At 38.7% G+C, this 26,734-nt stretch overlaps 13 protein-coding genes across 13 annotated transcripts; 8 read left to right on the top strand and 5 right to left on the bottom strand.

Moving 5' to 3' along the window:
• Positions 1 to 37: 37 nt before the first annotated feature.
• Positions 38 to 2,027, top strand: Cbr-gpa-10 (the record flags this gene model as incomplete). The annotated part of the gene is made up of 9 exons (XM_002637293.1): positions 38 to 99; positions 179 to 304; positions 765 to 903; positions 951 to 1,111; positions 1,243 to 1,411; positions 1,459 to 1,548; positions 1,594 to 1,747; positions 1,795 to 1,876; positions 1,922 to 2,027. 9 exons carry the CDS (start codon positions 38 to 40, stop codon positions 2,025 to 2,027), a joined length of 1,089 nt encoding a protein of 362 aa, XP_002637339.1.
• A 3,660-nt stretch (positions 2,028 to 5,687) lies between these two features.
• CBG19033 lies at positions 5,688 to 7,252 on the bottom strand (the record flags this gene model as incomplete). Its single annotated transcript, XM_002637292.2, has 8 exons — positions 5,688 to 5,770; positions 5,818 to 5,894; positions 5,997 to 6,172; positions 6,216 to 6,438; positions 6,555 to 6,647; positions 6,696 to 6,951; positions 6,998 to 7,086; positions 7,131 to 7,252. 8 exons carry the CDS (start codon positions 7,250 to 7,252, stop codon positions 5,688 to 5,690), a joined length of 1,119 nt encoding a protein of 372 aa, XP_002637338.2.
• A 278-nt stretch (positions 7,253 to 7,530) lies between these two features.
• Cbr-lgc-54 lies at positions 7,531 to 9,515 on the top strand (the record flags this gene model as incomplete). Its single annotated transcript, XM_002637291.2, is given in 7 exon segments — positions 7,531 to 7,641; positions 7,693 to 7,878; positions 7,922 to 8,266; positions 8,317 to 8,393; positions 8,914 to 9,133; positions 9,184 to 9,383; positions 9,401 to 9,515. The coding sequence occupies 7 exon segments, from the start codon at positions 7,531 to 7,533 to the stop codon at positions 9,513 to 9,515; spliced, it is 1,254 nt and encodes a 417-aa protein (XP_002637337.2).
• Positions 9,516 to 9,667: 152 nt separating this feature from the next.
• Cbr-hpo-8 lies at positions 9,668 to 10,502 on the bottom strand (the record flags this gene model as incomplete). Its single annotated transcript, XM_002637290.1, has 5 exons — positions 9,668 to 9,923; positions 9,966 to 10,090; positions 10,140 to 10,247; positions 10,291 to 10,408; positions 10,453 to 10,502. 5 exons carry the CDS (start codon positions 10,500 to 10,502, stop codon positions 9,668 to 9,670), a joined length of 657 nt encoding a protein of 218 aa, XP_002637336.1.
• A 740-nt stretch (positions 10,503 to 11,242) lies between these two features.
• CBG19030 lies at positions 11,243 to 13,595 on the top strand (the record flags this gene model as incomplete). Its single annotated transcript, XM_045237849.1, has 9 exons — positions 11,243 to 11,308; positions 11,353 to 11,478; positions 11,509 to 11,665; positions 11,712 to 11,865; positions 11,911 to 12,220; positions 12,729 to 12,740; positions 13,138 to 13,260; positions 13,289 to 13,441; positions 13,485 to 13,595. The coding sequence occupies 9 exons, from the start codon at positions 11,243 to 11,245 to the stop codon at positions 13,593 to 13,595; spliced, it is 1,212 nt and encodes a 403-aa protein (XP_045096646.1).
• Positions 13,596 to 13,641: 46 nt separating this feature from the next.
• On the bottom strand, positions 13,642 to 14,662 carry Cbr-col-143 (the record flags this gene model as incomplete). Its single annotated transcript, XM_002637288.1, has 2 exons — positions 13,642 to 13,817; positions 13,867 to 14,662. 2 exons carry the CDS (start codon positions 14,660 to 14,662, stop codon positions 13,642 to 13,644), a joined length of 972 nt encoding a protein of 323 aa, XP_002637334.1.
• A 536-nt stretch (positions 14,663 to 15,198) lies between these two features.
• Positions 15,199 to 17,715, top strand: CBG27148 (the record flags this gene model as incomplete). The annotated part of the gene is made up of 12 exons (XM_045237848.1): positions 15,199 to 15,240; positions 15,289 to 15,384; positions 15,416 to 15,523; positions 15,571 to 15,727; positions 15,775 to 15,893; positions 15,938 to 16,347; positions 16,790 to 17,027; positions 17,081 to 17,142; positions 17,184 to 17,250; positions 17,391 to 17,496; positions 17,540 to 17,612; positions 17,658 to 17,715. The coding sequence occupies 12 exons, from the start codon at positions 15,199 to 15,201 to the stop codon at positions 17,713 to 17,715; spliced, it is 1,536 nt and encodes a 511-aa protein (XP_045100170.1).
• Positions 17,716 to 17,833: 118 nt separating this feature from the next.
• Cbr-col-142 lies at positions 17,834 to 18,863 on the bottom strand (the record flags this gene model as incomplete). Its single annotated transcript, XM_045237847.1, is given in 2 exon segments — positions 17,834 to 18,439; positions 18,459 to 18,863. The coding sequence occupies 2 exon segments, from the start codon at positions 18,861 to 18,863 to the stop codon at positions 17,834 to 17,836; spliced, it is 1,011 nt and encodes a 336-aa protein (XP_045096645.1).
• Positions 18,864 to 19,346: 483 nt separating this feature from the next.
• On the bottom strand, positions 19,347 to 20,317 carry Cbr-col-141 (the record flags this gene model as incomplete). The annotated part of the gene is made up of 2 exons (XM_002637286.1): positions 19,347 to 19,474; positions 19,522 to 20,317. 2 exons carry the CDS (start codon positions 20,315 to 20,317, stop codon positions 19,347 to 19,349), a joined length of 924 nt encoding a protein of 307 aa, XP_002637332.1.
• Positions 20,318 to 20,468: 151 nt separating this feature from the next.
• Positions 20,469 to 20,912, top strand: CBG27147 (the record flags this gene model as incomplete). The annotated part of the gene is made up of 3 exons (XM_045237845.1): positions 20,469 to 20,486; positions 20,525 to 20,701; positions 20,775 to 20,912. The coding sequence occupies 3 exons, from the start codon at positions 20,469 to 20,471 to the stop codon at positions 20,910 to 20,912; spliced, it is 333 nt and encodes a 110-aa protein (XP_045100169.1).
• Positions 20,913 to 21,608: 696 nt separating this feature from the next.
• On the top strand, positions 21,609 to 21,623 carry CBG27146 (the record flags this gene model as incomplete). Its single annotated transcript, XM_045237844.1, has 1 exon — positions 21,609 to 21,623. One exon carries the CDS (start codon positions 21,609 to 21,611, stop codon positions 21,621 to 21,623), a length of 15 nt encoding a protein of 4 aa, XP_045100168.1.
• A 244-nt stretch (positions 21,624 to 21,867) lies between these two features.
• CBG19025 lies at positions 21,868 to 23,340 on the top strand (the record flags this gene model as incomplete). Its single annotated transcript, XM_045237843.1, is given in 7 exon segments — positions 21,868 to 21,974; positions 22,018 to 22,218; positions 22,468 to 22,572; positions 22,586 to 22,721; positions 22,774 to 22,880; positions 22,927 to 23,046; positions 23,091 to 23,340. 7 exon segments carry the CDS (start codon positions 21,868 to 21,870, stop codon positions 23,338 to 23,340), a joined length of 1,026 nt encoding a protein of 341 aa, XP_045096644.1.
• A 436-nt stretch (positions 23,341 to 23,776) lies between these two features.
• CBG19024 lies at positions 23,777 to 25,233 on the top strand (the record flags this gene model as incomplete). The annotated part of the gene is made up of 6 exons (XM_045237842.1): positions 23,777 to 23,883; positions 23,926 to 24,126; positions 24,173 to 24,276; positions 24,664 to 24,934; positions 24,980 to 25,130; positions 25,180 to 25,233. 6 exons carry the CDS (start codon positions 23,777 to 23,779, stop codon positions 25,231 to 25,233), a joined length of 888 nt encoding a protein of 295 aa, XP_045096643.1.
• Positions 25,234 to 26,734: the final 1,501 nt, after the last annotated feature.

The raw sequence follows: 26,734 nt of genomic DNA, 5'->3' as shown, positions 1-26,734 counted from the left end.
TAGAATTTTTCAGAGATTCGTGTAGCCGTGGCATACAATGGGAGCATGTGGATCCGTGATGCAGGATGAAGCGCTCAAAGAACAAGCGAGAATACATAGGTAAGAATCAGGGACTGTGACGAGTCTTTATCATGACTATACCACATGATTTTACAAGTCAACCATGTCGCATTTTCAGACAAATCGAAAAGTCGCTGGAGAAGAAAAAGTCGGCTTTGCTGGAGCAGTCCGTTTTGTTGATTGGACCGGGGGAGAGTGGGAAGAGTACAGTACTAAAGCAGATCAGGTCAGTTACAGTTTGTAGGTGAGCAGTTATATCGAATCATTCAATGAGTTGGGTTTTTAAGAGTTCGCAATTTCACGATTTTAACGTATCCGACATGTATCATTCTTCTAGTCATCATGACACCTAGTTTCGCATATAGCAAAAAAATCTCCATCCAAAAACAAAGTTATAATTTAGGTAGTTAAGAAGACTACGCTTCCCACCTCGGGCGGGACGTCCGTAAACTGGGAAACTGGACCACTGGAGACATTAAATAAGATTATCTCAAAATTTTGTTCATATAAGCCTCTCGAGAAGTTGGACTTGTGGGACGAATACATATGTATTGAAGGTGCGGCGGAGCTACCGATTGAGTCACGTGGGCGAAGTTAGAACGGCAGCCCGTTACCTCAGAATGCACACCCTGACTCCAAAAAAACCCCGAAATTCTCCTGTCCCCTTTCTTTTAAGATCATCTAACGTCATAATATACCTTCAGAGCAATGTGTGGAGGATACACCAAACATGAACTCGAGGAAAAGAAATTGCTCATCTTGAGAAATCTGTGGACCTTTTCTGATATGCTTCTTGAATATGTCATCAAAAATTATTTAGACATGAATGAAACGGACAAGAAGGTAAAGAAGAAGAAGCATTTGCAGGAAAACTGAACTATGATTTTCAGAAGTACAAAGTGATGATTGAGGAGTTGAAATTTTGTGTAATGAGCGGAGGACATATGGGAGATGAGCTCGCAGAAACTGTCAAAGTATTCTGGTTATGTGCTCCAATTCAGGAAGCTTACGAGAAACGAAACACTTATCACCTAACCGAGAGTGCTGGATAGTAAGATTTTTCTTTTTCAATCATCAAGTATTTTTTTTTCTGAAAAATCCCAACTGCCTCATTCCTGACCAGTATATGTTGGTTTTCTGAGGAAGGCCGGAAAGTCGAGACACTTAATTAATACTTTTCAGCTTCTTCGAGAACATAGATCGCATCAAAATGCCAGATTTTCAACCAACTAATCAAGATATCGTCCGAATTCGTGTACCAACTACTGGAGTTGTGACGGCTGACGTCATTTTGAAAAACATTAAGTTATCTGTGATAGATTGTGGTGGACAGCGACAGGAAAGAAGAAAGGTGAGAGAGTAGAAGTAGACACTGAAAGCAATTTTTATTTTCTCCAGTGGTATCACTATTTCGATGATGTCCATGCGGTTCTCTTTGTGGCAGCAATCAGCGAATATGACCAAAAACTTGTCGAGGATGAGAGTGTCGTAAGTAAGAATTAAAGAACCTTGAAATCTTTGAAATGAGTTTAGAATCGGATGGATGAAGCATTGAACCTATATCATATTGTGTTCAATGGAAAGTACTTCACCAAGGCGGCATGCATTTTGTTCCTCAATAAGATTGATCTCTTCCGAGAGAAAGTTAAATCAGTGAGCATCAAAAAGTTCCATCCGGGTTTTGAAGGTAATCTATTAAAAGAGACTTGACTTTCGACACATCGAATTTTCTAGGTGCCAACACAGCTGAAGACGGAGCAAAGTACTTCCGCAGAAAGTTCAGGGATGGAATGCATCCTGACTTCAAAAAGAGATTGTAAGTTTTGTAAAGAGATTCTATAATTAAAAATCATTTTTTCAGGTACTGCCACGAGACTTGTGCAATCTCGGATCAAGTTCAAATTATCATCAACACAGTCATTGATACAGTAGTGCAGGAGAACTTGAAGGACACTGGAATGATCTGAAAATATGGTGAATACCAATCATGCTTGCAAATAATTCACTCTCCACGGGTCAACTCAATACTATTTTCTATTTTATTCTCGGTGTTGTTATCTACTCCCAACCACGCTACCATTCTCTCAAAGCATTAGAAGCCGTCTTAACTATTCGTATTTATTTATCTCACAATATCTTTCTCAACTTTTCATAGTTCAGAATATACCTTACAACCTGTAATAGAAGGGTCCCCTGACTTTTCATTTGAGCCAATTTATCTCGGTTCCTGTTAAAGATATGAAAAAGTTGTCAACTGATAAACTGTTTATGATAATAACAGAAATTTTTTGGTCACATTTTTGATAGATGCCTTTTTCAACTATGAACAACCTTTTCAACTTTAAACAACTTCTTAAATTTGAACCATCAAGCTTTTCTACCTTCTCATGCTTTTTTTCCAAACCCAAAAAAATCTGGACTTATTGTAGTTTTATCCTATGAATAAATGAAGAAACAAAATGCAAACTTACAAAAAGGCACTTTATAAAGACAACCATTTTTTATAGTTCCGGGTCCACTATAGAACTTTCATGATTCTTTTGAACAATTAATAAGAAGTGCTCTCGAAAGCGGCGTTTTTCTTTGGTTCCTCGACAAATGATTGGATTTTCAAAGCATTAATTTGGTTGGTCCTGGACATTGAAATTTCAAAGAAAAGAAGAAAAAAGAAAACATCATCATAAAAGCCATAAAATTACATGAATATTCACGATGTGATGGTGTCATTTAGAAAGATCGTTCTCGAAATTCTTGGAATCCTTCGTTCTTTTTCATTCAAATTTTTGTCTTGAGAGAAAAATAGAGAACAGACTTTTTAGCTTTGAAGATTGGTTATGGATACCTGGAAATTATAACCTCGGATGTCGGCTCCAATACTTGGCCAGACCTCCCACAAGTCTTGCACAAGTCTTCGAGCACATTATTCTATGTATTAGCTAAGACTTGTGGGGGGCTTGTGCAAGACTTGTGGAAGGCTTGTCCTAGACTTGTGTGTGGCGTTGTGTGTTTTCATTCAAACCTGTTCTGTTGTGATTGTATTCAAAATTAGAATATACTACAACATTTTATTAGAACACTACACAAAACGAATAATGAAAAAAAATAATTAAAATCACAAAAAATTTCCACCTTTTCGTTTCCTTTTCTTTGAAATCCGTTGAAATTCATCGATAATGACAGTGTAATCGCATCTAGTCGAGTCATCTCATTTTCTCAATTTTTGCATTGTATTTTGAAGTATCCTTTAGACGAGAACATTACGATCCAATTTCTTGCATCTGAAATACAAACGATAATTTTAAAAATTCTCAGTCTTTGAACTAATACCATCACTTCCTTTTCGAAAAATTTTCACAGTTCTGGTTTCGACATTACGGACTTTCGGATAACAAGCATCTACATAATGTGCAGTGCAAATAAATTCTACTTTACATAGTTCGAGTTGTCTTCAAATCCTAAAAAACGTTATTTTGACGAAACTTTGAATCGTTTTCATAGCGTTTTCAAACTCCTTGAAAAATGATGGATACCTTCAAAAAGAGATCCTTTGTCGACTGAAACAACAGTTTTGAAGCAGAATTTTTTGGTGGAATTTTGACTTTTTTCATTTTCCGTCTCCTCTTTTTTCGTGAATCGAAATTCTGTATATTCAAGTGTTCGAATTCTGTAATATTGAACTCTTCAAAGCTAAATATCTCTTCATAATAATTCACGATCTGCTCACGATGTGCTCACGACTCGCAGATTTATCGTTTTTCGGTTTTGCCTTTTTGAGTTGAAGTTGAATGTTTTGTCATGTTGAAAGTTACACCATTCGAAACTTCAAAATTTCTTATACCAAAAACATTGAAATACCTTCATAAAAATTTAAAAGTTGATGAAAATAGTAGAAAAATAGGTAAAACCAGAAAATAAATTGAATATTAAATGATGAGTCCGAAGGTAAAAAATCAAAAATCAGAATTGGCCACGACTTGTAGCCTTCCGACTATGGGCCAAGACTTGTGGAAGCTATCACAGCGGCTCATGCAGGCGCATACTTTGGCCAAGACTTGTGGGAGGCTCGGCCAACACTTGTAAAATCATGAAATTTGGAAAAATAAAATTTTCTTAACGGGTGAATGTAATTGAAATTCTGCACCAACAAAAAAAATCCTTCATCTAAATCCTTTTCGTTTTGATTTCCAAGAAAACGTCAATCCAGGGAGATGAGTACATGTGTCTGGACCCTCTGTCATACTGTACACTATCTTACCTCGTTTTCAAACAATCAAATTTCTGCATCATCTTCACTGGCAGCCGGGTCCGAATGGAAAAAGAAAATCTGCATATTATTAAGAATTTGCCGCGGTGAATTTGTGTGCGGGGCGGCGCTTCAAAAGCGCACCACACGACTCCGATGATGGCCCGTTTGAAGGAGCCCATCTTTTTGGAAAAACCGCTGCTGGACAGATGTTTTAGTTCTTTTTATGGTGATAGTAAGCTCCACCCCTAATTCACTTTCACTCAAATGAAAAACAACACTAACATGGTTTTGTTCTTTTCGGTGAGATTGAAAATTCATGAAAGATCCCCTAACACGTCCTCATCTTCTGTTCCCTTTGTTCTGATTTATGTGACTAGACCTCTTTCGGAGCCAGAGAGAATAAAGAGACTTTTGAAAAACACGAACCTCTCTCTCTTTTTCAATTTCCTAGTATTTTAGAGAAAAATAAACAGAAAGAGAGTAAAAAGAATTATTCGAAACTGTGGTCGCATCTGATTGTGACAGATTCTCCAAAGATTCTTTAAACTTTATTTCACATTCTTTTTTATTAAAATCAACCAATCAACCAAATCAACCATTATTTCTCATTACATATTCTTTTCTATTCTTATTTTCCAAAAAAAAAATTTTCCGGTCCATTTTTTCGTCATCATCGTCATCATTGGAACCTCCCTTTTCTTCTACTACCCCCCCCCCCCCCTTCCTCATCATCCGGAAAGCCTCAATTTTTTAAAAAAGCATACAACACACTCTTCATCTCATCTCAAAGCTACACAACTAGCCTCTCAATCATCAAAACTGCTTTTGTTTACAAGCGGTTATGGCCCAAATATGTATCAAAAAGTTTTCATCACATTTTTTGGAGATTCCCGCAAGATGCATCTCTCTCTCTCTCTTTGGAACCTTTTTCTTGCACTTTTTTATGTACACACTGCAATGGATTTCTCAGATGACTAGACCCATTTTTTGTTCTATATATTCCAGATGATTGGAATAATTGAATCTAATTGGAATAATTGAATCTTCCAGTTTTTTGAAAGAAGATAGATTTTTTGCACACAAAACTCTTCAAGTCAAAAACACACTTTCTCTTCCTTTTTGTTCTTTTTTCTAGTTCATTTTTTTATTCTTAAAATGCCAATTGATTTTCCTTTTTTTTTTCTTCAGATGAGACAATGACAAACGTAACTGGAATAGCAGAAAGACTAAACCTTTTTACATTAATCTGGGGTCTCGGAAACGCCATCTCGACACTTCCTGAGACGCCGTCGGCTCCGATAGAAAATTACGATTGGTTGCAATGCGAGTAAGTTTTGTTTTAAATGTGTTTATTACATTTTTTCTTGAAAGATAATCATTTCTATTCCACCGTTGTTCTGACCAACATTCTTGTCTTGCGAGGGTGTAGAATAGTCTCAGAGCCATCCCAAATCCAGAACATTCCTGGAAATATCCAAGGGCATAAATTTCATTTTACCCTTTTCTCTCACCATATCCATTATTCCAATCTTTGGGAGTATATGCACCGTTGAGGGTCGAAAGTGCACAATTTTTTAGCCACCAGCCACTGGGAAAAAAGAACGGAAATTAGAAAGGAAATGCAGAATACTTAGAAAAATACATAGGGTTTTAAGAAAAAAAAAGAACATTTTCATTTGAACGAACTCACCCCATCTGGAATTTTGTCACACACTCCTTCACAGGGTCATGAATGTTGTCCACTGTTGAGAAAGGAGAACCAATTGAGCAAGTCAAATCATACCAGGCAGTTGAGGCATTTCCAATTGGATGGGCCCAATCCATTTCAAGGTTCAGTAAGGGATAGTTTTGGGATTCAGGGCCAACCTGAAAACGGAAATTTGAGAGATTTACTGCAGTGATATCAAACCTTGAACTCGAAATAATGTCCGAACCAAAAGTCAGTTGCATTTTTAGAATTTGGCGTTCTATCACCATACATTTCAACTCTCAGTGTAGCTTTTTGGTTATTCGTCAACTGATAAAGAGCCTCATTTCCCAACCAAAAGTTTGAATTTTCATCGATATCTCCGAATCCGTTTTTGTACTCATCCCATTTTCGGTCCCAGTAGCTCTCCGTGTCATCTAGACGGCTGAAATACATAGAACCCTTTAAAGGACAAAGAAATATAACAGCAGACAAATTATATGTCTTCTCTTTTTTTTCTTTTATGACGAAAGTTTCATTCAATTTAGTAAAACCACCCACTTTTGGAAAAGAACCCATCCTCCTCCATAAGTTTGCATGTCGCACCACACTTCCGTTTCCACTCCATTCACAAGAATTGTGTATTTCCCGGAACTGAAATTTCAGAAATCAGAAAAGAGATTTTTAGAAAATACTTCGTACTCTGTGAAACCAGCTTTCATCCAATCTTGACAGTTTTGCATTGCTCTTTTGATTTCGCAGGCGATGCAACTTTTGGTATCACATGGTTGGGTGGACCAGGTTCCGGATTTAGTGTCAGCCAGAATACAATTTTCAGTTCCAGAATTTCCATTTCTAAAATTGGTATAATCGAAAGTAGTTCCATCACTCCATTTGCAGTTGCTTCCTTTCTGACATTGACCTCCAATCCAGAAGTTTGTACATTGTTGTCCAACTTCTGAATATTAGAAACATAGAATTTTTATTAAAAGATAAAGTTTAACTCCTCAAAGATGTCATGTCAAAAGCATTATGAACAGATGCCAAATGGCCATTATGAGCAGTGCAAAAGTTTTCAGCCTCTTGCCATGTTCTGAAATTTATTACACCTTTTATTGAGAATTTATTAAAACTCACGAGGGAAGATTCTCTACATGAACACAATTATCTCGGGGATTTTTAATATCTCCAGGGGCACAATCCGAGTTGACCGCTCCAAATATGGTTAGAAAATAGCAGACGACAGAGAAGAAAATCATAGGCCGAGAAAATTGAGAAAATTAGAATGGCTAGGCACTCGTGATGGCTCTTATCATATTAAATTGTGTCTATTAGGGGAAACCTATAAAAATACTCGTAAAAATGGATAGAGCAAAAGTGAACTTGTTGCAGCGAACCGGCAAATGACACAATTTCGCAGTTGGTGTTGAGAAGATTATTCGATGACAATTACAACAAAAACACGGTGCCTTCGAAGACATCGGCAACAGTGGTATCCGTGGAATTCGGGATTCAGAACATTGCTCAAGTATCCGAGATGTCTGCCAGTTTCACTTTGGATCTTCTATTCAGTCAGATATGGCACGATCCACGTCTTCGATTCGATCATATCACGAATTGTCTTCAGAATTTGACACTTGGATATTCAGTAATGCAGAATCAGAAATAAAACTGAATTGAGTTTTCAAAAAAATTGCAGATGGTAGAAAAACTATGGACACCAAATGTATGTTTTGTGAATTCGAAGAAAACCGAAATTCATTCATCACCAACACCGAACATCTTCCTTATGATTTACCCAAATGGTACCGTATGGGTCAATTATCGTCTACAAGTGCAGTCGCCGTGTATGGTGGATCTTGTATTGTTTCCAATGGATATTATGGTAGTTCTTTTTTAAAGAGATGAACTCAAATGTGAATTTTCAGAATTGTGAATTAATCATCGAAAGTTACGCCTACAATGCTGCAAAAGTGAAATTGAACTGGCGAGAATGGCAGCCTGTATTCTCGATAGCAAAATCAAAATTATCCGATTTTACCCTTTACGGGCTTCAATGGACCAAAAATAGTTTTGAATATGCAGCAGGTCAATGGGATCAGCTAACCGTTTCTCTGACATTCTCTCGTGCTTATGGATTCTATATCCTTCAGATGTACATTCCAACCTATTCATCTGTATTTCTCTCCTTTGTCAGTTTCTGGATAGATTTAAAAGCTCTTCCGGCCAGAATAACTCTGGGAGTCAGCTCACTGATGGCTCTAACATTCCAAGTCTGGAAATATTCTCTCATCACTGATCAATGATCTTTTTATGATTTCAGTACGGAAATGTCGCCAAGAATCTGCCACGGGTTGGTTATGTCAAATCAATTGATGTCTACATGGTTTTGACTACAGCGTACGTTTTTTTAAACCCTTGTAAGGGGGACTCCGGCCAATAATGTATATATTTTTACATACAATGCTCCCAAAGTCATGTACTTCCATAGTATTACTTCGAAAAATTCAGAAAAGATTCGAAATCTCTGAAAACGCCTTTTGTTAAAGCGCTCTCACAATCAGTTCTCGTCCAAGTTGTTTTCATGCAATTCTTCAGCCATTTGTGAGGTCAACGAGTCTTTTTTGTTCTCTTCATCAAGCTTTCAATTGAATAACTCAACTTTTCAAATGAAAATACAGAAAAAAAATGACATACAACCGCGAAAAATTGAATGAAAAACAGCCCACACATTAGCCTTGGATTAGGATTCCCGCGACCCTCTTGGGCGGCGTTTTTCCTGAATATCTAGTTTGTTCTGAACTAGTTCGATGCTAAGTTATGAAGACACATAATTTTGGGAACATTTATACGCAAAAATTACAAAAAATGTCGGTCAGAGTCCCCTTTCAACGCCAATAGAATAATTTTCAATTTCCAGATTTATTTTCTTGACTATGATCGAGGTGGCGTTTGTCTGTTATCTGGACAGTGAGAACAATCTGAGAAGAAAAGAACGACAAGCCGAAAAGAAGAAAGAACGGGTTGCTGCGTTGCAAAGAAAGAAGGATAAGAAGAAGAACAACTACGGAGCTACAACGTTGACGAATGCAAACGCAGCTGAAAGTGATTTGAGGAGTAACTACGATGAACCTTTTTCGGTACACTTCTTTTTTTCAAAATCTTATCATCAATCTTCGTCTCATTTCAGAATGGCACTTCATCGTCTCATAAAATCTCAATATCCCGCCAGGCGAACAATATGTTCGAATCCCTTCATGCGCTCGCTCAATTCGGTAATTTATTCTTTGCCTTTGTCTTTGAGTCAAGGACTTTGACATACTCATTTTTTTTCTTTCAGGTTTACTCGCCGACGACGATGATGAGAATACGAAATGGACGGCGCAGAACGTCGATAAATTCTGCAGAAAAGCGTTTCCGATATCGTTTTGTCTTCTCAATCTCATTTATTGGTGCTATTATTTATACCAAAACTATCAAGCCAAATTGGAAGCCCTTGCTCAGATGACACCCCCATCTTAATTTATTCCGGGTCCTGTTTTTTATTGTAATCCAGTAAACGGGGAAAACATTTTTTATGGTTAAAGATTCACTTTTTTTCTTCGATTAATCTAGAAAAATACATTATAATAAATACTTCTTCCTGCATACAGAAATACACGTAGAATCAAGGTTTACTGCTTCTTCTTGCTTCCTCCTCCGAGAACCTTCTTTCTTTGTCCGATCATGTAGAAATACAGTTGTGGGAATCCGGGAATGTAGGTGAGAGCAGCGATGATGAGAACCCACCAGAACGAAATTCCCATGTTAAGACGATTTGGCATCTCGAGAGTCAGAATCTTCTTCTCATCGACCTCTTTCAAAGACGCAAATAGTGTCAGAAGCTCTCCGGATACTCCCATTGGGTAGAGAACGTAGAAGAGGGTGTATCTGAAACAATTCACTTTTTAAAAGTCGTTTTTGATTCCTTACCTCAGCCAGAGAAGGAAATATGGAATTGGTTGTTTCAATACGCTGAGAGCATAGAACGAATACCGAATGACTTCAGTAACGGACCAGGCCACAAGAAGAAGTGGAACTCCGATGCTGTAGCGAGCCTGAAAATTTCAAAGATTTCAAACTTCAATTTCAATTGATTTGTCTTACTGTAGAGCACAAGTGAAGGATTGGCCAAACGAGAACGACACGAGAAGTCACTTGCATGGCGGTGGTGCCGACTGGAGAGCGAACGAGTCCGATAACGGCATGGATCACCTGAAAAATATTACATTATTACCGTTCACAAAATATAAAATACCTCAAGAATAGCAGCGGTTTGAAAGATTTTCAGTTCAAACTCTACTGACTCGTAGAGCTCTGGCCAGGAAAGTCCATTGAGAAGCCCGAGGACTGTCTTTACGAGAACAACTGACCATCTGAAACAAGAAACCGCAATTTTTTTCTGAAGCTTCGAACTAACCCCAAAATTTGTAGGACATTGTATGTGACCAGATATAACTGAACACTCATCGTTACCCTGCAAAAAAAAACAAATGCAACAAAAGTAAAGAACGAAAAAAAGAGAGAATCACGCCACAAGAAAAGAAGATGAAAGGGTAGAATGGAGTGATACTAGAGTCGTCTTATCAGTCAGGTTTACGGGTTGCGAGAAAACGAAATATGTCGGGAGAAATAGGAAAAACATAAAAGACAATTTTAATAAGTTATCTAGAGAGCCGTCTCTTGATTATCCATTTCAAGAGTTTCTTGTTTATAGTAAACAATTAAAGAAATGAGAGAAAATTATGGAACCAAGCATTTTGAAAATTTACAGTTCGAGAGCTTAATCATTCAATCAAATTATCGAGGATAGTTCATCAATTTCTTTGAGATGAACATGTACAAAAGTTGGCAAAACGAACACATTTCAAAAATTGACCCTGTTACGACGCTCCGAAATAACGGCTCGCGCGGTGTTTAGCGTAAATCGGCAAACTTGCTTTTTAGAGGGAATTCAAATTGGATATTTGTTTTTTTTTCGTACGAAAAATGATGAATTTTGGGAGGCCAAATTTGTGGGGACAACCCTAGATAAGTAATCATGATTTGACACAAAACATTTCTTGACAGACTTGCAATTCAAATATCAGATCAAACAATTTCAAAGAAATATGGGAATCGGGCACCGGAAATTAGAAGTTTACGGGTGGTTGACTTGAATTTAGAAACCTTCGGACATGTAATTTTTATTACTACGAAAAATTCATTCTATGATTCCGAAACCGCGTCAAGATTCTGAAGAGAAATCTCTTGATGAGCAGCTGGAACTGTTACAGGTAAGTTTTTAAAAACATTTGTTCATCGAAAAATAGAGTACGAGCAGGAGAAAATTGCCGAACTAATAGTAACGAATGAGGCGACCGAGAATCAGTTGACAAATTTAACATTCGAGTCGAACGATGTGATCAGTTATCTGAAAAAGTTGGTGGAAGAGAAAGACGAAGAGGTAGGAGAGTAGAAGAGAAAAAGGGCAAAGAGCGATCACTTTCAGACAGCTAGATTGGAGGAAATGTTAGATGAACAGATGAAGGAATCGGATAGAAAATTTAAGAATCATAGAGAAAATTACGAGTTGGAAGAAAAAAAATTGAAAGAGGAAATCGAAAAGTTGAAGAGTGAAATGAGTATAATGGGTTGGTCTTTTTTCAGAAGATTAACTTTACAATAGTTCAATTGTAGATACCCAATTAGGAAATCAACATAGAATTGAATTGGAAATAATTGAAATGGGTGCAAAATTAAATTCATTGCAAGCAGTTGTGGACCAACAAGAAGAAACAATTCGAAGGAAGGAGGCTGAAGAACGAAGTGTTAAAATTGCAGCGATTGAACAGTTTGAATAACTTTTTTACATTTTGAGTAGTATTTCTATTCTCAGAGCCCGAGCTGACCTGAGTGCAGAATTCGAACAAGCGGTTGCTGAAATTCGAGCAGAGGCAAGTTTGGAGAGCAAAGGACACACACTGATGAATAATCAAGTGATGGAACACTTGGAATTGGAACTGACAAGAAAGAAACAAGACGTTCTGCGAATGGAACAGTTATTAGAAGAGAAACAGTTAGAATTGGAGGGAGAAATGGAGAAGACAAAGGAGAGGGAGGAAGAGAATCTGAAATTGAGAAGCTTGTTGGAGAAGAGCGGGCAAACTGTAAGTGACCGAATTTCTACACTACAGGGTGGGGCAAAAGTTTGGCAACAAACGTTTCACATAAGCTGGTGCGCGACGGCACATTTTTCAGGTCTTGCTTTTATGTTTATAATATTCCTCGTCTCTTCATTGGTAGATGTGCAAAGTTTCATGTCCTTATCTCAATTTTTACGAAAACGGCACTACTGTCTGTTTTCCTGACCTTCTGGCACGCGCTTGACCACCGTTTTTATTGATGAGACACAGTTCAGCTTAGAAGCAAAACTGAATTCTAAAAATTGTCATTTATAGACACAATGACCTTGGCTATCTACCAGTAACGATATGTTAATTCTCTAGGCAGCCAATCCTCAGCAAATCATGAGTTTTGGAGGAATCACTCGAAATGGGGAAAAACAACTGTTTTTGGTGGATCCTGGTCTGCAAGTGTACCAAGAAAACTAATTCTAGTAAAAATCGTACAGCCTGTATCATATTCTAACTTTGAATAGCAAATTCAGACTTCGGGAAAGATGTAGCGCCTGCTGAGACGACGAAACATGCCCAGCAGGAGTGCCAAGCCAATTTCTCCAATTTGATTCCCGAGAAAGGATGGCCTGTCTCTAGTCAGACAACAATACGACGGGTCTTTTCGTGCAAGGAAATTTTCAAGCATGTGTTCAAGTTTGTTTTAACACAACTTTGGAGACTCTGAAAAATATTCCTTCCACGGAATGGGACCATTTGCCGGCAGACCACCCCCCGTGCCAGCAACCCAAAGAAGTTGAGCCCCGCCATTAGAAACAGAGCAGCCAAAAACAAACAACTAGGGCTTAATTTTGTTACAAATCTCTTTGATGAAGTCCTGTTAAAATTTGAAACTGATTGGGCTATTTTCCGAGAAGTTATGACGTCTTCTTTTTTTTTGCCAAACTTTTGCCCACCCTGTATGAACTTTTTCAAAAGGGTTATTACAGACTGAAAAAGCGCTGAAAGATAGTAAGAAACGACTGGAAGAATCTGAGAACAAAAGGAAAAGCACTATGGAAAAATATGTGCAGATTGAAAATGATTTGAATGCCAAGGTGAGAGGAAGTTTGGTGATATTCAACAACACCTTTATTTCAGCTGGATGATGCCTTGCAAAATGTGGAGAAGTCTCAGAAGGTGACGTCACTTCTCGAAGACCGATTGCTCAGAGAACAACAAACAAGGAAATCAACTATTGATGCTCACAAGGCTCAGAATAAGAAGATTGAAGAGCTAAAGGTGTTCTTTAAGGTTTGTATTTGATGAATTTTTCAGTTCGAACTGTTCATTTCAGGATGTTCTATCCAGTGAAGAAGGATTGTTGGATGAAGTTATCAAAGAGAATCGGAATGCTGTCTTTGCTCATCTAGCTCTTATCATTTCTAGAATCCCAATTGTGAAATGAAATAAAAGGATTTTGAATGCGTAGTTTATTGAATAATGACTGTTGATTAGGCGGCTTGAGCATGGACACGAGCTCTGCGTTGAACGGCAACACGACGACGAGCGGCGATGCGGTTGCGGGCAACGACACGGTTGCGAGCGACGTGGCGATTGACAGCAACGTGACGGTTGACGGCGACACGGGAAGCCATGACAGCAGAACGGGCTGGGCATGGACAGTAGGCTGAAATTATGAGATTAAAATAAGTTGAGGCTTTAAGTCTTTGTCTTACCGGCATCTCCTCCTGGGCTTCCTGGGTTTCCTGGAGCTCCTGGAGTTCCATCGTTTCCTGGATGTCCGGGTTGTCCAGATGGTCCTGGTGGTCCTTGTGGTCCTGGAGTTCCGGCTCCTCCTGACTGTCCTGGTTGTCCTGGTGCTCCGGCTGGCCCTTGTGGTCCTGGTCTTCCAGCTTGTCCTGGAGTTCCACGGCTGCGTTGTCCTCCACGTCCTGGTTGTCCTGGGGATCCTGGGTGTCCAGCTTGTCCTGGGGATCCGGCATCACCAGCTGGTCCACGTGGTCCTGGTGGTCCACGACCTCCGGATTGAGCTGGGACTCCTGGTTGGCCGTTAATTCCCTTTGGTCCTGGGGCTCCTGGTGGTCCAGCTGGTCCTGGAGCTCCGGCTGGGCAAGTGATGCAGAATCCTGGTCTTCCAGTGGATGGGTTGATTCTGGCTCCAGATCCTGGTTGTCCAGCAAGTCCTGGGAGTCCATTATCTCCACGAGCTCCTGGTTGTCCTGGTGGTCCTGGTGGTCCAGCTGGGCATCCACGAGATTGGGCTCCACAGTTGCACTCAGCTTGTCTCTTGTTACGTCCGAGAAGAAAAGAAGATCCAGATGATGGACGAGTGGTTGGGATCATTGCTTGCCAAGCGACTTGCTCGTATCCTTTGAACTCTTGAAGCTCTCCAATCTTCTCATCGTAGAATGAGTTGATGTCATTGAAGATCATTCCAACGGTAAAGACACAAACAACAATGGCAATACCAGAGGCGGCCGAAGCCACAGTCACAAGAGTACTGGCGCTCATCTTTTTGAGAGATGAGAGTGAATTGACCGGTAACCGAACGATCCTTTTATACGGTATCTCCGGTCTCTAGGTAACCATTGAAATAGTATGTGAAGTGAAGAGAGTCGTCTAATTATCTTTGCCTGTCTTGTGTTCAATAATTTCAAAACCAGTTTAACAAGGAAGCAACGAAAGTAACGATGCAAGAAAAGGACAACGCCTCCTGAAAAAAGAAAACGACGTGAACTTCAACTGATAGGATGGCTGCCGAGGCGTCCAACATGGTTTTCGAGACGACACGATAGAGAGAAGGAACAGATAGAACGTACTGTTGAGAGACTTAAACTATGTGGAAATGGGTTGTGAGTGTGTTGAACCTATGATTCTGATTATTAGTGAAAGAAATTTGATAGTTGAATTTTTGTTTTAGACTCTAATTATCTTCCTGTGTATAACTATGGAATGTACTGAGAAGTCCCCGGATATGGCTTGCTACAGAAAGGATATTAAACTTCCAAATTTGAATTCTGAGTTGGAGGAAAAGTCGATATTTTTATATGGTAGAGCAACTCACATCATTGGAAGACGTTGTGCTGCAAGTGAGAAATCAGAATCTGGAAATCCAAAAATTAACGAATACGTTTTAGAAATCTGTAGAAAAGATATTGGCGGAGGATAGCAATGCTACTACTGGGGATTTTTTCTACCTTGGAATTTTCAGAGTAATCTTTTCTTTGAGTGAAGTCAACTGTGAAAAGAAACTAAGCTTTTTAGAAATCCAATTTATTTTACGGCTTCCTTTCATTGGTCAATTTCTACTGGTTGAGCTATGGATTTTTGGCATTCAAATATTATAGAGAGGAATTCGATAAATTTATCGCTGTAACTTTTTTGAAATAAGGAAGCTTTCCTAATTGTTACAATTTCAGATGTATCGAGGGTTTTATATGAAAAGCTTACTTATGATCATCTATGCAGTATTCCTGATTTTCATGATCTACAATTCGTTTTACATAGCTCAATGGGTTGAGTACTATAAAAATAGATGCAACGGGAGACAAGAGAGATTTGAGAAATTTCTGGAAGGTCGATCTAACTTTTTTTACTAATCAAGTTCAATTTTTGATTTTCAGAATATGAAGGGGTGGTGAATTCTACAAGTTTACGATCATCATGTTCTATGGAAGAGGCCAGTACAGAATGGGATGAGATTAAAGCATTTCATTTGAAAATTCAAGGACACTATTATCAGGTGAATCGATTATCTCCTTTTCTATGTTTTAAATTTTTGTTAAGAACGTTCCAACTTCCGAAAAAACGCTGAGCATCATGTTGAATGTGTCGGAACTTGTTCAAAGAGATTGCCGTAATGAAACTGCCCCGATTTGTCGAAATGAAAATAGCGAGCAACAAATAAACAATTGGACAGTGATTGAAAACTTGAAAGTGATTACCTATTTTCAGAAGAATATAAAAAAGTACTTCTTCATTCAGGCATGGAATTCTTCTGAACTCTTGATCAATTGGGATAACTTGACCAGCCCATTCGAAAACGCAAAAACTGAAGTGTTCCACCATCAAACGACTAATTTTCATGATATCCAGGAGGCGGCTAGAGAGCGGATGATGCTCTTGAAAAATTTTTATGGGAAAATCGAAGCACTTTTTCATCTCCAGTTAGTTTTAAACACCAGCGGATTTCTTCAGTTTGGCAGTCTTCCAGAGTCCCTATTATGTTGTTGCTAGTTTCTATGCTCTCCATTTTTTGAATATTTTCATCGTGATCCTCTCTCTCTTCTCTCTTTCCTAACCATGTTCAGAGACCGTAGCTATCTTGAAAGTAAGTTTCAAACCTTGATTTAATCAGGAAACATTCTATTTTAAGACAACGGAATGATTGTTCCTCTTGCAAAAGGATTGAGAAAAATTAACTGATACATTTTCATTTTTGCATTTTACGCACTTTTCTGGTCCTGGCTCATTGTTATCTTTAGTAGTGCTGCTCACAGCTTTTATCTCGTTGTACTCCGAGATTCTGATTTTGAGGTACTCGGAAAATTGAATGTGACGGATTCAAATGGTCACCAACATTTCAATTTCCGGTATACCGTAATATGAATGTGACCTAAGCAAATATAAATAATTCAGAGACTTTTTGAAGTCCACTGATCACACAGTCATTGAAGAACTTCTAGCTCTGAATCCACAGGCAATTTGTGAGTTTAAAATGTTGACTATGTGTATTCCACAGTATTCAAGTGGAAAGATTAACCTTTCAGTGAGAAACAATACACGCTCTATAAGCCAGATCAATGATTGGAAACATAAAATTGAGATTATACTAGAAAACAACACGAGTTTTTACACATCGCCCGTTAAAGAGTTTGTTAGTTTTAGAAAATCAGCCGTTAATTATGTTTTTTTTTCGATTTTTTTCAGTGTGAGAATACCGGTCAGCTAATCAATGAGAACAACGGCTCGTGGATTGATATGTTAAAAAAGTAAGAATATGGTCTCAGAAAAGAATGAAAGCACATTTTAGAGAGCTTCATCATATTACTAGACTTTGCAAATCGATTGAAGGAGAGTATTTCTTTTGTCAATTCAAGGTTGAATGTTGTTTTCAAAATTTCCATCTAATTATAATTTTCAGGAAGATTTAAACAAAACAGCCGAATCAGAGAAAGGAATGTAGCCGTGGCGAATGTAATTTTATGATTTTTTATAAACATAAAAAATTATGTTGTAGAGAAGTGGAAACGATTTGGAAGGGTTACTGCTGCTTCACCAGAAATACCGTTTAGGAATGTGGAATGACTACGTGGCACCTATCACTTTTCTGGAAGTTCCTAGTAGTAGGTCAAAAATAAACCAACTCTGTACGATTGAGAATTCCAGTTAATGCTCTCATCTGCTTCTTCGCGATGAGTACAATGATAATGATTTCGATTTCCATGGTGGAAACCGAAGAGTGAGTGGCTTTTTGCATCCGAAAAAAACCAATATATTATTTCAGCCCTACACCAACACCCGAAAACCGATTCGAGTACTACAAACTGCATACAGCGGATTGAGGGTTGTACTGGCACAACACCTAATTTTATTTTTCTTCATCGAAATTTTATAAACTTTTTTTCTAGAATTCTCTTCAACTGAAATATGAAATTTTTATTATTCTCAAAAAGAACAATATTAAACAGCTGCCTTCTGGACACGATGTCTTCTGACGGCAGCAACTCGTCTCTTGACAGCGGCACGATTGCGAGCCACGACGCGAGAACGAGCAACGACACGGGAACGGGCGGCGACTCTGGATCTGGCTGCGACTCTGGAACGAACAGCAACGGCAGCTGAACGAGACGGGCATGGGCAGTAGGCTGAAATTATGAGCTTCAAATAAGTTGAGGCTTTAAGTCTTTGTCTTACCGGCATCTCCTCCTGGGCTTCCTGGGTTTCCTGGAGCTCCTGGAGTTCCATCGTTTCCTGGATGTCCGGGTTGTCCAGATGGTCCTGGTGGTCCTTGTGGTCCTGGAGTTCCGGCTCCTCCTGATTGTCCTGGTTGTCCTGGTGCTCCGGCTGGTCCTTGTGGTCCTGGTCTTCCAGCTGGTCCTGGAGTTCCACGGCTGCGTTGTCCTCCACGTCCTGGTTGTCCTGGGGATCCTGGATGTCCAGCTTGTCCTGGGGATCCGGCATCTCCAGATGGTCCACGTGGTCCTGGTGGTCCACGTCCTCCGGATTGAGCTGGGGCTCCTGGTTGACCGTTGACTCCCTTTGGTCCTGGGGCTCCTGGTGGTCCAGCTGGTCCTGGAGCTCCGGCTGGGCAAGTGATGCAGAATCCTGGTCTTCCAGTGGATGGGTTGATTCTGGCTCCAGATCCTGGTTGTCCAGCAAGTCCTGGGAGTCCATTATCTCCACGAGCTCCTGGTTGTCCTGGTGGTCCTGGTGGTCCAGCTGGGCATCCACGAGATTGAGCACCACAGTTGCATTGGGCTTGTCTCTTGTTACGTCCAAGAAGGAAGTATTCAGCATTGGCTGGTCGAGTAGCAGGGATCATTGATTTCCAGGCGTGCTGTTCGAGTCCTTTGAACTCGTTGAGCTCCTCAATCTTCTCATCATAGAATGAGTTGATGTCATTGAAGATCATTCCAACTGTGAATACACAAACAACAATGGCAATACCAGAAGCGGCCGAAGCCACAGTCACAAGAGTACTTGCACTCATCGTTTGACTCGATGATGTGTGTCTTTTACCGCTTCCTGTCTCGCCTTTTATAGAAATTCAAAACGCCTTGAACCGTTTTCTACTCTCTTTTTTCCCGATTCGTTGTTTTTGTATCAAGAACTTGACAGTTCTGAAGATGAAATCAAAAGACTGCAAGAAAAATGGAGCGTACATGAGAAGTGTACTACTTTTTCTTTCATTTTTTTCGAAATTTCCAATCAGTGTACACTTCCAATTTCCGTGTTCGATCGGTGAGACAGACCTTGAAACCGTTTGATGACCAAACAACTGCTTGTCAAGAAAAAATAGGACAGAAAATGAGAGAGAAAGATATTGGGTCTTATGATTGCGGAAAGGACAAATTGCAGAAATGGGTAGATGTTATCTTCTCAATTAAATTTTAGTGACTGCGTGTGAGAATCAATAATTGTACTTTGAATGCTGGCTGATTTATTACTGAGGTTATTATGAGAATCAGGAGATTTAGGCCTTTTGGACACGAACGCGTTTGACCACACGGCGCTTAGCAGAGACAGCACGGGAACGAGCAACCTTGAAGACACGCTTGCGAGCAGCCGTGGCAACAGAACGGGCTGGGCATGGACAGTAGGCTGAAAAAATATACATATATTGACTGTAATACACAGCTCGAGCTTACCGGCATCTCCTCCTGGTGATCCAGCATTTCCTGGTGCTCCTGGAGTTCCTGGAACTCCGGCTTGTCCTGTGTTTCCTGGGGCTCCTGGGGATCCAGCTGGTCCTGGAGTTCCGGCTCCTCCTGATCGTCCTGGTTGCCCTGGTGGTCCGGCTGGTCCTTGTGGTCCTGGTGCTCCGGATGGTCCTGGAAGTCCACGGCTGCGTTGTCCACCACGTCCAGCGTTTCCTGGAGCTCCTGGGGCTCCGGCGTTTCCTGGTGCTCCGGCATCTCCGGCAGGTCCTGTTGGACCAGCTGGCCCTTGACCTCCTCCGAAAGCGTCTTGTCCTGGGGCACCAGATGGTCCCGGCGCTCCTGGAGCTCCTGGGGATCCTGCTGGTCCTGGTGGTCCGGCTGGGCAGGTGATGCAGAATCCATCGCGTCCGGTTTGTGGGTTGATTCTAGCTCCAGATCCTGGCTGCCCAGCGAGTCCTGGAAGTCCATCGTCTCCACGAGCTCCCGGTTGTCCTGGTGGTCCTGGTGGTCCAGCTGGGCATCCACGAGACTGAGCTCCACAGTTGCATTGGGCTTGTCTCTTGTTACGACCGAGAAGGAAGGATTCAGCATTGACTGGGCGAGTAGATGGGATCATGGACTTCCAGGCGTGCTGCTCGAGTCCCTTGAACTCGTTGAGCTCCTCAATCTTCTCATCATAGAATGAGTTGATGTCGTTGAAGATCATTCCAACGGTGAAAAGGCATCCGAGGACGGCAAGACCGGAAATGGCCGAAGCCACAGAAACAAAGGTGTTGGTACTCATCGTATTGGATGAAGTATACCTTCCTTTAATCTCAGGCTTCCTTTTATACCGATTCTCTTATTACTTCCGAGGTCATCCTGCGGAGATTCCCGTTACCGTTTTTTAGTTCTTTCTCGGTAGCATACCTACTGGCAACTGGAGAAGACAGAAAATGGAACCACACAGTAAAGTTTTCCCATTTTTCTTTCTGAAAAACAATTAGTTCAGATGAACAGTTTTCTAAATTGGATTTCTGTCTACACTCTCTTTATATTCCTTGTTCACACAATTACTACCACTGTGGTTTTTCAACACGGAAGCGGAAGAAAACGGAAAATGAAAACACCGGCGAACAAGCGGCCTTGGGTGGTATTGTGTCTCGATGATCGCATTACAGTGAATACGGTAAAGTTAATTTTGGATGAGAAAAACCAAAACTATTGTGTTTTCGGATTATTCTTGTTTCATTGACTTTCAGCTGAATTATCCAAAAGGAAAACTAAATGTTCTTTGTGCATTTTCTGTTCATTTAAAATTTCAAGAAAATTCCAAGAAATTCTATGTCTTGGAAGGAACACGTGTGTCAGAAAATGTCGGAAAGTCTAGTGCCAATTGAAAGCACCACCAGTTGGAAAAACCTAATGAATCCTCCGTACCAGACATTATGGAGTGTCAAGAAACTTTGTGGTCCTTCAATTGCAATTTCTTCAAAGCCATGCCATCCAGCATTCAATTTTTAGGTATATTTTAGAATGCTTTCGCAAGATGGCTTTTCTAAACTTCTATGTTACAGATACTATGGATTCATTCATGCCTATATTTTTGGCATTCTTCACAACTTCAGACTTCTTTTTTAACATTTCATTAAATTTTTCTATCTCGAAAAAAAAAATGCAAAATGCCTCACAAAAATTCTCAGATTCATACATCTACTGATTGGTGAGTTCATGGAAGCTGCAAAACATTTTTTTTTGTTTTAAATATCGATTTTGCTTTGTGCTTTTCAAATAAACTTTCCATTCTTGAACAATACACTTCTCAGAATTTCAATTTGGATTATTCAGATGGCCAACTTCCTCTTATAAAACTGATAACATGAAAAGTTTGCAACAAAAATCCTTCTTTCCCATGTTCCTATGCTATGATGTTGAAGGTGTGAGAACGTGTTGATTTCCTCGATCCAAATAACAAACGCAGGTGGACTAAAAATAAAGAAAAATGTCATAAAAGTGGGCTGAAATTGTTTTCCAATCTGTAATGATTCTTGAAAATCAGTTTTTCACTCGAATTTCCTGGAATTAACTTTTGGGTTATGCACGCACAATAACCCATAATCATCTTTTATGTTTTAGTTATTTGATCCCTGCTCCCACATCAACAACTCTTTTTTTTTGATCCCAGAACCTAGAAAGTTATAGGTTTCCCTGTTGGAATACTTCCGAAATTTGCTAACCTCATTGCTCCCAGGTAGGAAATTGAATTTTTATATTTGTTACTTTTATTACTCAATATGTGTTTACCTAATCTAATAACTCCATTTTGCCAGATTCAAACGACCAGAGGGGTAGAAAATGGCCAGTGAATTAAACTGCACGCAATTTTGGGAACCGTATCCGGAACCAGGAACTGATGAAGCTGGGAATAGTACTGTTCCCTGGCTCATTACTTCGGCTGTCAAGTAAGTTCCAAATCGTTCTGTAACACCCGATTATTTGTTTCAGAGCTTATCGCCCCTATCATTACTATCTCCTAACTTCCATTGTCATTTTTTCATTTTTTGCCAATATTCTAATTGTTATCGTTCTATCTCATAAGGATATGAGACGTTTTGGTGTCAATGTCACCAAGCTGTTGATAGCAGTTTGTGATTTTGGATGCTCCGTATCAGGACTAGCACAATTATATCTGAGGAATTATTCAGAGTAAGTTTAATTTTCTAACCCCTATTCTCCATAGGCTATGGACCCCTAAAATAAAAAATTCAGCAATTACTCATCTTATCTCACTGCAAACAGTCAGATTGCTGTAGATTATTTAGCAGTTGCATTTCATGCTTCATCCTTATATCTTGCAGTTGGAATGGCTTTTTGTAGAGTGATGTCTTTGAATTTTGCCAATAAAAATCGGCGGGTGATTTTTTAAAGTTCAAAAGAACTTTACAATGGTTGCAGAGATCTATGGCAAAGCCCAAATTATGCGTTGCGTGTTGCTTGTGCTTTGTGCTCTCCAGTTTTCGTAGTTGCTACTTTTGTGATTTTCATAAACGCCGCAAAAGAGTAAGTTCAGGAGAGTACTGTTACTATCATTAATCATCATTTTCAGAACGGAAGAAGATGGAATTTATCTGGATGTTTCCGATTTATCCCTGGCAAGTGCTTGTTTGTTCATGAAGTGTTCTTTAGTTGCCAGTGGATTTCTTTTCAAGGTAATCCTCATCAAACAACTGGATGTACATAATTTCGAAATTCAAAATTCAGATCCTGCCCTGCATAACAATGTTATTCTTCTCCGTATTTCTTTTACAACAAATAGACGAAGGAAAGCAAAGTTCCAATGTTGCAGCTCATAATAGAGAGAACAAAAGGTTATAAAGTCTGAAAAGAAATGATTAGATAAACTAAACTTTACAGAAAAAAGATAGATCGATCTTCACGATTCATCCAATTCGTACTAGTTGTTTTTCTTATAACTGAGTCACCGCAAGGAGCTTTCAGCATCCTCGGCGGTTTTGCAATTATAGACTACATAAAGTGAGTCATTGAAGATCCTGAAATCCTATTCCAGTTTTTTTCAGCTATTTTCAAAATCTATCAATTTTTATGAACATTTTGGCGTTTTTGAACACTACTACCAGTTTTATAATTTACAGTGCGTTATCTGGAAAATTCAGAAAGTTGTTCACTCAAATGTTCTTGCCTAGATATGTTACGGAGAAAATATATCTGGTAAGAGTCTTCGATCGTCCATATCCTAGAAAATTCAATTTTCAGAAACGAACAACTGTGGTAGTGCAATCGATTGCTCATTCGTCGAGAACAGTTTGATTGATTATGAACTGTTAAAATTTGTTCAGTCATCAAATTGATATTTTAGGCTTGATAAATAATTATTAAAATGAAGGTCATCTTATACGCAGTAACAGATTCATAATTTCAAAAGATTCATAAACTATACGGAACTAAAAGGTTTTTTTCTGATACCAAATTTGGAAATAAACGCGGTGTCAATTAATACGCTTGAAAATAAATAAAAACTAACAGCTGATATTTCTAATGTTACGACATCGGTATTAGAATACCTAATCACACCACCCGGAAGATTTCCTTGTTCGATTGAGGTCAGTAAGTTTGTTTATCATTCTTCAGAAATTCCGAACGTGCAAAAGTTCTGGGTATTGCTCCCGTATATAACACCTCCGCTTCTCCCTACCCCTCCCCTTAGTTTTAATCAAGAAACCTAGGTCAAGAAAATTTTACTTTCATGGCGTCCCAATACCACTGCACTCAGTTTTTGAACCAATTTCCTGAACCTGGAACCGAGGAATCTATTAATGGGTTTATTACAAGTTCGATAGGAGCTGTAGTCAGGTACGATTTCTTCTCTAATTCCAATCATGTTTAAAATTCCAGTGTATACCGCCCATATCATTATTATCTGCTCACTTCAGTAGTTTTGTTTGCCTTTTTCGCAAATATTTTAATTGTGACTGTGTTATCAAATAAAGAAATGAGAAGTTCTGGAATAAATGTAACCATGATGCTGATAGCAGTTTGTGATCTAGGATGTGCATCTTCAGGATTATGCCAGCAGTTTTTGAGAAGATATTCAGAGTGAGGTGATGGTCAAAAACATGTTTTTAAAGAATTACTATTTCAGTTTATATTCCTCTTATCAAACCGCCTATGCACAAATTATTGTTGATTATTTCCAAGTTGCTTTTCATGCCGCCTCTCTCTATCTAGCAGCCGGTTTAGCATTTTGTAGGGTCGTAAGTCTCAGTTCACCTAATAAAAATCGGTAAGGCTTGTTTGAATATTGTGTGGGTGATTTCTTGATTTAGTGATACTTGGCAATCGCCGAGGTATTCAATTCGAGTAGCTCTCATTCTATGTTTTCCTGTGTTTATTATCGCTTCTTTTATTTTATTCCTAAATGAGGTCAAAGAGTAAGTCATGTCAATTTCCAAGGTAAAATCCAGAATACCCTAGTTTCAGGGAGTATAGCAGTGGAATCGTATTACTAGATATTTCGGAATTTGCGTTAAAAAACCAATGCTTGTTTTTGAAACTCGCTCTTATAACTAGCGGCTCACTTTTCAAGGTCTTGTTTCAGTTTTTGTTTATTTGGTAAATGAAAACAACATTCAGATACTCCCTTGCATCGTCATGATGATTCTATCAATATTGATACTATTACAGATCAAAGAAGCTCAAAAAAAGTCCAACAGTATTGCTCACAATCAGAGAAACAAAGAGTATGTGATGGAAAAGGAGATTTTAAGATTTTCAAAAAATTCAGTGCTCAAATTGATCGTTCTTCTCGCTTTATTCAATTCCTACTTGTTGTGTTTGTAGTTACCGAGTTTCCTCAAGGATTTTTCAGCATTCTGGGTGGACTATCCATCAACGATTACATAAAGTATGCACTTTTCTAAACTCCAAAATCAAACGTTCTGATTTTCAGCTATTACCAACATCTTTCAATATTTATGAATCTTTTAGCATTCTTCAACACTACAACCAGTTTCATTATATACAGTGCACTGTCTTCGAAATTCAGACAATTATTTTGGCGCCTTTTCATTCCACGATTCATATCAAACAGATTCACACGGGTACTTTTTAGAGCTATAACATTCCAGACCTATTACTTCTCAAATTCAGAATCGAGCAGTTGTCGTTATGCCATCCACAGTACTATCATCTAACGCGGTCTGAAAAATGTTAAACATGTTTCGTTGTACCATAATTATCAATTCCAAGATTTCAAGAAAGATCAGATTACCAAAATTCCAAGTAGCTGTATTGGATTGAAACAGAATATCAACTAATAAACTAATAACTTCAACTTGATCACAGCTATCGTTTTTTTTTCTTCGTTTTTCAAAACAGGTGGTTCAGAAAACCTCGATTTTATAACCATCGGGAAACCCCTGGCAAATCAAAATAACTATTATTACATCATTATGAAAGAGGTTAAGAAACTCAGGTGTGTATTTCGAGGTTCTCTAATCTTGCAAACTCTGATAAGTGTTACTAACATACTTAGAAACGTGCATTCTACAATAACATTTTCTGATAATCAAGTTTCAATTTTGAAATCCAATCAGATGCTTAGAGGATTTTTTGTTAGTTCTTGGATTGACAGTTTTCAAAAAATTTTGTTCCATGTTTGATTATCATTCCTTTTAAGAATTTCTGACCTACATTTTTGAAACATCGATTCATACAGATGTAAATATGTCATTTCTTGAAACTCTTAAATAATTAGTTATGATGAGAATAACTTCACTCAATTTAATAAACCGTATTCTGAACCTGGTGCTGATGAACAAAAAAGCCTGGATTCCGGATTCCTGATTTCGAATTCAGTGTTTTTTTTTTCATTCCGTGCAAAATAATCAATTTTTAACACCACGAAAGTTGTTCAGCCAGTGATAAGTATTTTGATCTTTTTGAACCTAGTAGGAGAGTTGCTAGAATAGTAGAATAATAACTGAATTGGATTGGCTCCAATAAACAAAAAAAACCAATATTCGGTTTTGGTTAAGAGTACGTATATCTGGATACCGGATTATTTTCTAATATTAAAAGAACGAACTGATATAGTTATCTAAACTTATTCAACGGGCAGTTTATGCTGGAAAACATTTAATAAAAGTCGATATAAATACAGAAGACTTTATATCACCTGCTGTAAGAGGGAAAAACAAAAGCTGGTTTCCAATGGTTTCCAATTATCAGCAGAGATGAACGGAATGAATTTTTTTCAGGAGATGGAATTCAGAATGAAATAACTTTCTTGGAAAACAGATTCCGGAATCAGGTACACGGAATGAAAAAAAAAACACTGAATTCGAAATCAGGAATCCGGAATCCAGGCTTTTTTGTTCATCAGCACCAGGTTCAGAATACGGTTTATTAAATTGAGTGAAGTTATTCTCATCATAACTAATTATTTAAGAGTTTCAAGAAATGACATATTTACATCTGTATGAATCGATGTTTCAAAAATGTAGGTCAGAAATTCTTAAAAGGAATGATAATCAAACATGGAACAAAATTTTTTGAAAACTGTCAATCCAAGAACTAACAAAAAATCCTCTAAGCATCTGATTGGATTTCAAAATTGAAACTTGATTATCAGAAAATGTTATTGTAGAATGCACGTTTCTAAGTATGTTAGTAACACTTATCAGAGTTTGCAAGATTAGAGAAC

The sequence above is a fragment of the Caenorhabditis briggsae genome (assembly GCF_000004555.2).
Source record: "Caenorhabditis briggsae complete genome, chrV, whole genome shotgun sequence".
Classification (NCBI taxonomy): domain Eukaryota; kingdom Metazoa; phylum Nematoda; class Chromadorea; order Rhabditida; family Rhabditidae; genus Caenorhabditis; species Caenorhabditis briggsae.
Note: the sequence above shows the minus strand (reverse complement) of the source record. Positions and strands in the feature narration are given on the sequence as shown.